Source organism: Palaemon carinicauda, chromosome 3 (assembly GCF_036898095.1).
Source record: "Palaemon carinicauda isolate YSFRI2023 chromosome 3, ASM3689809v2, whole genome shotgun sequence".
Classification (NCBI taxonomy): Eukaryota; Metazoa; Arthropoda; class Malacostraca; order Decapoda; family Palaemonidae; genus Palaemon; species Palaemon carinicauda.
The window spans coordinates 148,381,625-148,394,358 of record NC_090727.1 but is presented as its reverse complement, the minus strand read 5'-3'; the positions used below and the strand labels follow the sequence as shown (position 1 = coordinate 148,394,358).

The following is a 12,734-nucleotide window of genomic DNA, read 5'->3' as shown; positions in this document are numbered from 1 at the left end:
GGAAAGGTAACTGGATGTTATCAGTTGATATGTTGGATACCGTACTTGAAGAAATATCAGATTGGTTAGTGGAGACAAGCTTTTCGGCTCAAATGCCTTTCTTTTGGCCTAACACAGCTCTGTAGATCTTCACAAGAGTTGATGCACCAGTATTGAAGGGGCTGAATCTTCTAGGGATATGGGTCTTTTTGTACCTGGATGATTGGCTAGTGCTGAGGACAAGAGAAGCTCTTCTGGAATCCCAAAAGATTCCGTGCTTTCTCAGGAATTTTTGTTCTGTATTCTCATCAATCTAGACAAGTCACTTCTTTTTCCTGCTCAATTGATTTTCTTGGGGGATAATAATAGCCTCAGTTCCATTCTAGGCTTCCCAGTTTGATGAATGAGTCAAGTCCATTCGATTTTATAGAACGAGTTCAAGGAAAAGAAAAAAGGAGAGTTCAGCTCACAAGTGGATGAGCCTAGTGGGAAGGATGACCTGAGCAATGGTTATCCCTCACACAAGGTTGAGACCCTTTCAGTTCCTTCAGATCTGACACTGGGATAAGCATATGGTCATGAAACCAATAGTGGTCCCTCCATCCAAGGATCAGGTGGGTGGAACATCATGATGAAGGATCGAATGCGACTAACAAAATGGGGTTGGTCTGGAATGGAGATTGCTAGACATGGCAGTCTTTCGCAACATAGCTGTGAAATGATAGGGAGCTGTCGTAGATCTACACCTAACAGGTTTTTGGACAGAAAAGGGGAAGAAGTTACACATCAACAGCCAGGAAATGGTAGCAACGTGGAAGGCGTTAAGGTGGTGAAGGGTCGAGTAGTAGGGAAGGTCATCAATATTCATTCAGACACCACCACGACCCTAGTTTACATTGGCAAGCATAACAGGACTTGGTTGTCAGAGGGTTTTTTTTTTTTGTTAGTGAGAGGTCTGTGATGTTGGTTAGATAAGAGGGACAGTAACCTGCTATCCAGGTTTGTCAGCCCATTCTGAGTGGGGATAACTTGGTGAAATGGTTTGCGTATCACCGTAATCAGCAAAGCTGTACTAGTCGGGGACACCCATACTTGGTTGGTTTGCTGTGTCTCCCACCATCACCCATCTGTACTAGCTAGTGTGGTGATGAAAACTAACTAACTGCCTTTCTCCTGCAGTGCACTAGATATGGCTGAATTTTGTTGTTGCTAAAGCATCCTTCCTTATATCTGTGATCATGGAATGGAAGCTCTCAGGAGTGTAGATGACTAAGGCTTGAGGTTGGTAAATGTAAATGCCAACAGAATGAGAGGAATGGCCATCTTGAATTTCATCTAGAACTTGTCTTTAGAAAGTCTTAAAGGCAAGTCATTGGAGAAGCTTCTGGTTTTGCCATGAATTATTTGAGCAAAGTGGGAATAAAATTTGGGGATTATTGGTCACTGGGACCTATAATAGTAGCAGAAGACTGTTAAAATGCAGTAATAGCACACCGTCTTGTGGTAGCCTTTTGGAAACATCCCTGTCCCGAATCGGTGACTCTGGAGTTTGAGCCATGCTCAAGACATAGTTTCTATTATATAGTATCTACGAGCTCACCATCCTTGTAAGATATGGATGAGGGGTCTTTTGGGAAGCCTACAATTCTACCTGGTGCGTCATCAACTGCTATTACCTGGCCCACCCTGGTCCTATCTTGGATGGAGAGGTGTCTTGGGTATTGATCATATGTATGTAAAGTCAGTCTCGGACATAGTCCTGTCCTATGCCTCTACCACTCATGAGTGACCTTTAAACTGGTCACGTAGATTTGAGTCATACTAGAGCTATAAGTTAATTTATAGGTTTATGCCAAGGAAATCAATTTAGTTTTTTAAAAAATATATACTTGTATGACACTTTTATTTTGATCAGTTTGGATGGAAACTAGTAAGTGAATTAGCATTAAATCTGGGCTCAATTGCCCCTTGTGTGTTCAGTTTCTTCATTATGCATTTTACCATTTGTACTTTTTTCCATTGTTATAAATTACTTTGCCTTTTATGTTAAAAAGATAATCATATTCTATGTTTTGAATACAGTAAATTATCAGTGTGTGATGTTTTCTCCCCAGATGACCAGGATTGTGATATTTCATCTCTTGAGGCGCCAACTTTTACGACGCTGGACAGGGGCCCTCCTGCTCCAATGCTTCAACTCACTTGGGACCATCCTGTGAATCTTATTGGAGAAAAAGTTCTTTCTCCAAGGATTCACATTTGTGATTCATGTAATAAGCCTATTTTGATATATGGAAGGATGGTAAGTTGTGATTATCAGAGACAGTAATTTATTTGTCTAAAAGTCTGTTGCAAAATTTCCATTCTTTTCATTAAATTTTACATGTTTTTATGGTCTCTTTGCAACTCTCTTTTCCATGTAGATTTATGTTTTGATCTGCTTGAGTTAAAACACTGTGGGATAGTAAAATGCTGTGTTATGAGTGAATTCACATTAAAAGCAACAATGAATATTTGTTGGCTTACTGTATATAGAATTATTTCCTTTGGCTTAAAAGTCTGTAGAAATATATCCTAAGATGATATTGAACATTTCTGAAAATAAAACTCATTACTGTATTTCCTTCAAGTTACATAATATTTGCTACAAAAATTGGTTTGAGTAAGTGTCATCACCTTTCGTTTGGGTCATTTAATTGGAGAGTTGAAAGCCATTTAGCCTATCTTTTACTCTTGACTTCTTAAAGAATTAATTAGAAGGGGGTTGAGCCCTTTGGAAATGCTGCCAAATCCACTAAGTCTTGGTGTTAACACCATTTATCTAACATTACAGTCTTGGTACATGTCATAAAGTAAATTCATGCCACTCAAAGAAACTTTAGCCTTTCCCAACAGAGTTTAAAGTAGCATCTTATTCTAGTGTTATCATCATCATTCTCTTCACATTTATTTTTGCTCTTGGTTAAACTTTGATCCATATACTATAGTCCATATCTTTTAGCGAGGCATATTTGCACCGACTCGCAGCGGTGCCCTTTTAGCTCAGAAAAGTTTCCTGATCGCTGATTGGTTGGCCAAGATATTTCTAACCAATCAGCGATTAGGAAACTTTTCCGAGCTAAAAGGGCACCGTTGCGAGTCGGTGCAAATATGCCTCGCTAAAAGAAATGGACTATAGTTAAAGCACTTCTCTCATTGGTGAAGGTAAGAGCTTTTTAAAAGGATAAATGATACTCTGTTAATAATGGTATGTATGTACCAGATTTTCCCTTCATTGTGTCCCCTCAATGTATATATCTACACAGCAATATTTTCATAAGATACAAATTTTTTCCAAGTAAAAAACAAGTGATAAAAAGGTTTTTTACTCCTCCGATTCCTACCTTAATTCTGTTTACTTTGTGCTGATACAACAGCATGAGAGGTTACGACTTCTCTCAAGTTACGGTATTGAGAAGCACAGACTTTCCTGAAAATTTAATACGATATTGTGGCTGTAATATTTCTACACAAAGAAGTTTTTTTTTTAATAATCGGCTTGCATTATATAAGATGTTCTATATAGCTGTATTTCCAGATGTTTTTGTAACAATTTATATACCTAGGTAATTTTCTTCCTTGACTACAGATACCTTGTAAGCATGTGTTTTGCTTGTGCTGCGCTCGAAGAGAAGACCGAATCTGTGCACGATGTGGAGAAAGAGTAGTTAGAGTAGAACAAACAGGACTTGGAACAGTTTTCATGTGCACATATACTATAAATAAAGCGGTTTGTAAACGAACGTATCTCTCACAGCGAGACTTGCAGGTATGGCTTTTGATATTTTATATTTATTATGAGCCTTCTTTTAAACTAACATTGATGTGTTCCCAATACTAAGTCTCCAGGGTCCAAGCGGGAAAAATTAAAATTACAAGAAAAAGCATTTGGAAATTGGCAATTTTCAAACGCTCATATCTCGGCGACTTATGAACAAATTTGAAAAAGTTTTGGAGTCTTATGTATATCCAAGTACCCTTTTTAATGTGAAAAGAATGTTTTTAGAAGACAAGCAAGCTCTTAAAAAAAAGTAGCCCTTTAAGCTCTGGAGACGCTAAGTATGGTGAATGCATTATTTAAATTCTAAGTTCTAGTAATTTAATGTAATCTTCATCCATGATGAAGAAACTATAGAGAATCCTGATGTTGAATATGTAGGTAGTTATGGCGACCTTTAGATAAGACGAAGCCCAATCTATGGTATAGGACGACCCAAAACCATCTGTGGGACTGTATGGTATTTATATGAATCATTATACAAAGTAAATAGAGAAGGCTGGTGCCCTTACACCTCCTGCATGGTGGTTATTTAAGAAAATTCCACCAACAATCACAAACGATCACTACCAATAACACAGTACAGTAATTTACTTACAGTATCAGTATGCCTGCCAAAAGAAGGTTCAGTCTGTCTCCAACTTTGGTAATTGCTGTATGACACGGATCACAAAGCCTGAAGACAACTTGGAAGATTCGTATTGTATTCCATATGTTGAAAGCGTTAACAATGAGCTTCGTAAAATATATGAAGAACTCATTACTTCTTATTTTGATGGTTTATTGGAATAAGTGAATAAATGATTCCCTTATCCCAGCTCATTTACCAAATGTAAACAGTCACACACGCTAATATTCTAGTAATTGCGTGGCATTTCACCAATAGCCAGTCGACTACAACTAATGATGCAATAATTTGCGTATTAATATGACTGAAGAATTGTTCTGCTTATTTACAGCATTAACTTTGTAGCTACTATATACTTGCATGACTAAACTGTCTCGACAGTTTAGGACGATCGTGTATAAAGAAAGTATAAACAATGAGCTTTGTGTAGTGTGTGCAAGAGTTATGCTTCAAGTACGAAATTCAGTACTGTACAGTACATACACATACCAAGGCACTTCCCCCAATTTTGGGGAGTAGCCGACATCAAACAAATGAAACAAAAAAAGGGGACCTCTCCTCTCTTCGTTCCTCCCAGCCTGATAAGGAACTCAACCGAGTTCGGCTGGTACTGCTAGGGTGCCACATCCCACCCTCCCCCGTTATCCACCACACATGAAGCTTCATAACGCTGAATCCCCTACTGCTGCTACCTCCGCGGTCATCCAAGGCACCGGAGGAAGCAGCAGGGCCTACCGGAACTGTCACAATCGCTCGCCTTTCATTCCTATTTCTAACACGCTCTCCTGCCTCTCTCACATCTATCCTCCTATCACCCAGAGCTTTCTTCACTCCATCCATCCACCCAACATTGGCCTTCCTCCTGTACTTCTCCCATCAACTCTTGCATTCATCACCTTCTTTAGCAGATAGCCGTTTTTCATTCTCTCAACATGGCCAAACCACCTCAACACATTCATATCCACTCTAGCTGGTCACTCATTTCTTACACCCGTTCTCACCCTCACTACTTCGTTCCTAACCCTATCTACTCGAGATACACCAGCCATACTCCTCAGACACTTCATCTCAAACACATTCAATTTCTGTCTCTCCGTCATTTTCATTGCCCACAACTCCGATCCATACATCACAGTTGGTACAATCACTTTCTCATACAGAACTGTCTTTACATTCATGCCCAACCCTCTATTTTTTACTACTCCCTTAACTGCCCCCTACACTTTGCATCCTTCATTCACTCGCTGACGTACATCTGGTTCCACTCCACCATTTGCTGCAACAACAGACCCCAAGTACTTAAACTGATCCACCTCCTCGAGTAACTCTCCATTCAATATGACATTCAACCTCGCACCGCTTTCCCTTCTCTTACATCTCATAAACTTACTCTTACCCACATTAACTCTCAACTTCCTTCTCTCCCACACCCTTCCAAATTCTGTCACTAATCGGTCAAGCTTCTCTTCCGGGTCTGCAACCAGTACAGTATCATCTGCAAACAACAACTGATTTACCTCCCATTCATGGTCATTCTCGTCTATCGGTTCCAATCCTCGTCCAAGCACTCGAGCATTCACCTCTCTCACAGCTCCATCAACATACAAGTTAAACAACCACGGCGACATCACACATCCCTGTCTCAGCCCCACTCTCACCGGAAACCAATCGCTCACTTCATTTCCTATCCTAACACATGTTTTACTACCTTTGTAGAAACTTTTCACTGCTTGCAACAACCTTCCACCAACTCCATATAACCTCATCACATTCCACATTGCTTCCCTATCAACTCTATCGTACGCTTTCTCCAGATCCATAAACGCAACATACACCTCTTTACCTTTTGCTAAATATTTCTCATATCTGACTAACTGTAAAAATTTGATTCATACAACCCCTACCTCTTCTAAAACCACCCTGTACTTCTAAGATTGCATTCTCTGTACGGTACATATTATATAGTACAAATAGAATACAGTAGTGAGCTCTGAAAGGTAGGTAGGTGGTGTACATAAAATGCATAAAACTTGCGCTGAATTTCGTGTGGTGTGATCAGCTATTACATGCCTTAATAGGCACTAGTATGGTAGGTAGGTTTGATGAAGTTTTCTTGTTTATAATATACAGTATTATTGCTTATGATAATTTTAATCAACATTACTAATACGGTAATAAGGCTTTCTATACACTACCAATAAAGCTTTCCACGCTTAAATTTCTGTTGAAAAATATATGGTGATCATTACTTTATTGTATGCTGTTGCCCTTCAGCATGAGGAATTCTCTCAACCTACTTGACTGAAGGTTATTCTTTTAGATCAGGTATACTGTATAAAACAATCCTCTGTTTTGGGGTGATTTTTTAAGATTAAGATATTGTCTTATGTAAAACTTATGATCCTCTTCTCTTTCATACCTCTTACCTTATAGCCAAATACAGTACACCCCCAAAACATCCCGTAGAGGGGTTTTTACCAACATTACATCTCGCAATGCACTTTGGGCAATACTTCAGGCTCTAACTACACCTAATTTCTTACCTTCCACATTACGCAAACACGGCTGAACCAATTTAAACTAAGCTTAATGGACATGTGGTGTATTACCCAAGGACAAATACATAGATTTAAAAAAAAAAGTACATTGAGGTACAAGTGCAAAATAAAGTTTAAGAGCAAAATAAGACTGCTTGGTATGGCGGAGGTATGCTCTCTACCAAGTGCTTCTCTAGTTATTACTTTGTTAGTATGCTACAAAACTGCAACATAAGTAGACTGACACATGATGTCATTGCTCACCATAAAAAAGTTTGCAAGTCATGAGCCTGTCAAATTTGGTCACGACTGGGATCACCTGAGGGTTTAGAGATTTGACTATGTATGATCTACAAAGCAATCAGTGGCCTGCTTATTTTAAAGAAATTATTCCTGGTCATAACTTGAGAGCAACAGATTCATTATTCTGGCTAATCAAGATGTCCATTCTTAACGCCCATTGCGTCAATAGGCGTAGAGGAGGAGATGAACCTTAATCTAGATAAATAATTCATAACTTTCACTGTAGCTGAACCATGGCTTGGTATGATAATGTAATAGGGTGTGTTGTATGTATTATAAGATATTTAGAGTGAGGATAATTTTGAAATTGTATCTTAATTTTTAATATTCCATTAGTTACTCCCTATTGTTTTCTTCCTATTTAAATGAAATAGTCAAAGTAATTTTTCATCTTTTAAGAACATTAAATTGCATGAGATTCAATTTTGTGATGTGATAAAAGTTTTGGTCATAACTACATTATGGAAATATTGCTAATTGCAAACCTTATATACAGGTGGATGAATAATTGTGGAATTAAGTATTGAAATCTAATGATATTTTTAGCATTTAGGGAATAGGTACTAAACTTAGATGTCATTGTATATAAACAAATGACATTTACAGTACATTATGTAAAGTTGCATATAATTTTTTTTTTTATATTATTTAGGCTCACATTGATCATCGCCACATGAAGGTACCAGGAACAAGCAGTCATGCAAAGGAAGAAGTTAAAGAGGAGCGTATCAGTCATCGAGACCCCAGGGGTGAAGGGCGAGAGCAGAGAGCAGATCCCAGAAATGATGTGCGGCAAGATCCAAGAGCTATGACAGATCCTAGAGTTGGAAAGGAAAATTATGAACATCGTGAACCCTACCCTAACCAGTTCGCTCGGCAAGCTTCAGGAACCTTCACCAGCCCCCACTCGCAGCCTCACCAATCTCCATCGAGTCATCAAGGAGCGACACACCACATTTCAGCCATACCAGTGATGACCACACCTAGAACTAATCTCATCACCGTACCCATACAAGACCCTCCGGAGCATTCCCCTCATTCATCTTTCCAGCACTCTACTCCTACACACCCTCCACCCCATTTACCACCCACTCATCCTCCTCCAACCCATAACTTTACAAGCCCCCCACCTGCTCACACACAACCCCCTCCAACCCATTCACAACCACCTCCATCCTACTCCACTGCATTCACCACTCCATATACAACACAGGCTCAGTTCACATATCCTCCAAATCCATCAGCTCCACCTCCACCTAATCCAAATGTTCCCCCTCCTCCCTACACAAATGTGGCTCCTACAGTTCCACCTCCCACAACATATGGGAGTCAGCCACAGTATGACAGTCAGTATACATCAACCCAATGGTCAACACCCCCCCAAGCTCCCCCCAGTCACCCACCAGGGCCACCTCCCCATCATTCACTACCTCCGTCATCTCAGTCTAATCAATATTACCGTAAAAGTTTTAAATTTTGAAGAGATTTTTTTTTTAGTTTTGCTCTATTTATATATGGAGGCAAAACTGCATCAGTGTGTCAGTGCTAGTTATTGTACAAAGGTGACATCATCTAGTACTCTATATTTGATGTTCAAGCGATATCAAACTGTATGCATTGACTATATATACTGTGTAGCATTTGTCTATTCACTCGTAAAACAGCTAAGGTGTGTATTGTAGTTGAGAATTGTGCAGCAGTGTCTTTTTTGTAAGTGGATGTGTATAAAGTATGATACAGTTGAAAATTTCTATGATAAATTACAATTTGGAATTTATATTACTTTATGGGGATTAATGTTTTGAGGTTCCTTTTTTTATTTGCTCTAAGACAAGACTTGCCTATTTATGTAGTTTTTTGGCATATTTACATTTGTGGTAAAATGGTAAATTACAGTAGTTTCAAATTTTAAGGATCAAAAGACCTTTTAATGTAATATAAATTCCTGATAAATTAAAACACTTTTATGAGGCAAGTTAGATTTATGGCAATTTGTTGAAGCTCTGGTCAGGACCCATTTGAGCCTGATCACAAAATGCATCAGTCAAAAGCTTGGGCAGAATGAGCTTGACAAAAAATAAAGCCTATTTGAACCACTAATATGAGCTTAAGTGTATTCCCCTTATTTTAGATATAAGGGCCTGATTCCATTGAAATATTACAAATATTAAGTTATTTGTATTTTTCCTAGCTATACAAATCCAAGTCCTTTATTAGGGGTAGATTTTAGCGACAAATGACCGATGAATTATCAAGGTTCTTGTAACTAGCACCCAGTATCACTGGTGGCAAGATGACAGTACCCTGAGCCTCCTTTCATATTTTGCCTTGGATACAGTGGAATCTAAAGCACGTGTTTGTATAGCTAAGAAAAACACATTACTTTTAAATTTTGGTATTTGTTCTTACGCAAATACAAATCCTCATCAGGAGCTGAGGAAGTCCCACTCCACCAACTAGCTGGTTAATAAACCCAGGAGCAACAAAATGCTTAGTCTGGAAAGAAGAGCAGAAAAAGGATCCTACCATCCCTAGACGTAATGTGTTACCTTCTAGGATTTTCTTCATTCAAAAACACACAGTATCTTCAGTGGGAACAAAGTTCGCTTAAAGGTTCATACAAGTATAGTAATGGCCTTATCTGTCACATTCCCCCTCAAAAGGAGTGTGGCAATTCTACAATTTTACTCTTGGTAAAATGACTACCCTTCACTAGTGTGCTCATTGCATCAGTGTCCATTCCAGCTCCATAACGTTTCACCGACTGATCCCAAGAGGGAAAGAATGCCAGTCATTCTCTCTCTTGAACCTAAAAATATGATGTGAATACTATCTTGAACAATGCTTCTATGTCCTTAAAAGGAGAAGAGCTTGCTACACCCCCTTGCAGGGTAACCACCACAGATCCTATGGAGAATGGATCCAGGGACCTGTGTGTGCAATCTCAAAGATATCGTACCATAAAGGTGGTCTGTCTCTTCCAGACATTCTCTTTCAAGACTTTGGCAACTGAATGATTGTGAAGGCCAACAAAAATTCTGTCTTTAGAGAGATACCTGTCTGTGGCTCTCATCAATGGTTAGTTAGTGATTAAAGGACCCGGGTTATATTCCAAGCAGGACCTGGCCTAAGGCATAGCGATAGCCTTTGAACGCTGAAACCAAGGTGTTTCTCACCATGCAGGTGCCCGAGAAAGTCCGCAACTAGTAGAACAGGCTTGAGTGGAGAAGCCTCTCTCTGAGAAGATGCCGGATAACCTCCAGCCACGAAGAGACATCCAGCCCACCGTACAGTGGAGATTCTTTACTTGAGGTTGACATAAGAGTTGGAAGCTCTCTTGCAACTTCTGTCAAGAGATTTAGGTCCCGGTACCACTGCGTGTGGCCATTTTGGTGCTACCCGAGTGATCTGGAGATTTGTCGTGATTATGGTTCTGCTGATCACTTTCTTTATGAGACAACTGTAGGAAAGCATAGATGTCGTGGTATTAACTCCAGTACTGCTGCTTGTTCCAGCACTGGTGAGCAATAAAGGTGAGTGGCAAACATGTCTATTGTTGTGGAATCCCACTAAGTCAGGAGTTCCCTTGCCACTAGAGGATTCGTGACTGATTCAAAGACCATTCAGAGTCTGCAACTTAATTGTGATGACTTGGATTGTCTGCGATAACGTTCCGTTTCCTTAGAATAAACTGTGCTCACACAGTTACTCAGTTGTCCCCTGACCATGAGTGTATGCCATCTGGCAAGGGAGGGAGAAACTGACCTCATTGCCTGTTGACATAAGCCACTACTAAAGTGTTGTCACTCATCAACACTACTGAGCGACTTCTTAAAATGTCACTAAAGTTGATCAGCTCTAAGGTGATACATGACCTCTTTGTCCAAGTCTTTCTCATCCATAGACGTAACGGGGAGCAAGTTAGGATGTTCGCTCCCCATCCTTCCTTGGATACATCCGAGAACAGGACGAGTTCATTGGGGACAACTTGCAACAGGTCTCCTTTCCATCAGGTTTCTCTCTTGCAGCCACCAAGACAAACCCTCTCAAACTTCCTGTGACACCTTGACTAGAACCTTTGGGGAGTGATCTCTGCTTCCAATTGAACTTCAGGTTCCACTGAATGGAAAAAGGTGGAACCAGTCATTCAAGGGAAGACAGATGTCAAAACAGGATTCCTATGTAGCAGAAGTTGGGACTTTTTCAATAGCAGCCAAACGGCGAGGGTATGGATCAGTCTCATCCCCGACACGTGAAACCAGTATGAACTCTTGAGATGCTGTGATGAATCAAAAGCAGAGAACTCGAAACTAAAAGCTCTCTTCCTCGAGTTCTGATATTGAGACTTGGAAGTGTGCATCTTAGATCTATGGACATAAGAAATTAAACAAAAAGATGCAAAATTTTATTTCTTGTAGGACCATGTTGGGGATCTTTATCTTGAATTTCGTGTGCAGAACAGTCATTCAGATGTGAATGGTCGATGAGCAGTCTACAGCCTCCTGACAACTTTCGCACTAGAAACAGGAAGACGAGTCATTGACCTCATCAACTATTTCCTTGTCTAACATCTATTTGACCTCCTGAAGGAATAGTTCTTTTATGGATCTTTAATACAATTACCAATTCACCTTGGTGAACACAAGGCAGTATCCGATAGGAAGAACCTCTACAATTCAAGACTCGCATGGAACTGCCGCCTTGTCCACCACTCATACATAACTCGGGCGGCGCCCCATTGGTGGTGGCATGGGGAATTGCCATTCCTAACGAGATCCTCTAAACCCACGTCCTTGTTTGGCATGCCACCTTCTGCGAAAAGGTCGGTTCTGGTCACCCACACCCTTGCTTAGCATGCCACATTCTGCAAAAGGGCCAGTTCTGGTCACCCACGCCCTTGCTTGGCATGCCACCTTCTGCGAAAAGGGCAGTTCTGGTCACCCACGCCCTTGTTTGGCAAGCAACCTTCTACAGAAAGGGCATTTTTGGTCACCTAAGCCCTTGTTTAGCATGCCACCTTCTGCAAAAAGGGTAGTTCTGGTCAGTGAAGCTTTTGAACTGATAACTTTAGTTGCTGTACCTCTCTCATAGGTGGCTGCCTGAGGCGAGTAATTATGCTAGGGCATCGCCGCAGGTGGCTGTGGTTGTCTAAAGGTTGCAACCATCCTGAAGGAGGAGGATTGATTTGCTTTTTCCACTACTGCATCCCTGTTGCCTGGGAGAGGGGCACTTGCAAGTCGGCGAGGTAAGTCTGAATCTGCCAGATTCTGGGATACCACAAAATATTTGTGTAACAGACCAGTGATCCAACCAGGAAGAGGACTGTAAACTGATATTGCATGCTGCCTCTATATTCATAGTCTTTGAGGCTGAGAAAAGTAATGGTTGTTGTGAGAGCCTTTCTACTGACAGCTCTGCATTCAGTATTGCACTTCAAGGTCTAAGGGAAGCAGAGAAGGACGAGCTCCCT

General features: G+C 40.3%; 1 protein-coding gene across 4 annotated transcripts in view; it reads left to right on the top strand.

Annotated features, from left to right (window-relative positions):
* Positions 1 to 9,364, top strand: part of Hakai (E3 ubiquitin-protein ligase Hakai) — a 263,961-nt gene extending 254,597 nt beyond the window's left edge. For all 4 annotated transcript variants that reach the window (XM_068370858.1, XM_068370861.1, XM_068370859.1 and 1 more), the window contains exons 4-6: positions 2,094 to 2,281; positions 3,608 to 3,787; positions 7,917 to 9,364. In XM_068370858.1, the coding sequence (XP_068226959.1) occupies positions 2,094 to 2,281; positions 3,608 to 3,787; positions 7,917 to 8,744 (1,196 nt within the window). In that variant the 3' untranslated portion in view covers positions 8,745 to 9,364. The remainder of the gene's footprint in view (positions 1 to 2,093; positions 2,282 to 3,607; positions 3,788 to 7,916) is intronic.
* The last annotated feature ends 3,370 nt before the right edge of the window (positions 9,365 to 12,734 follow it).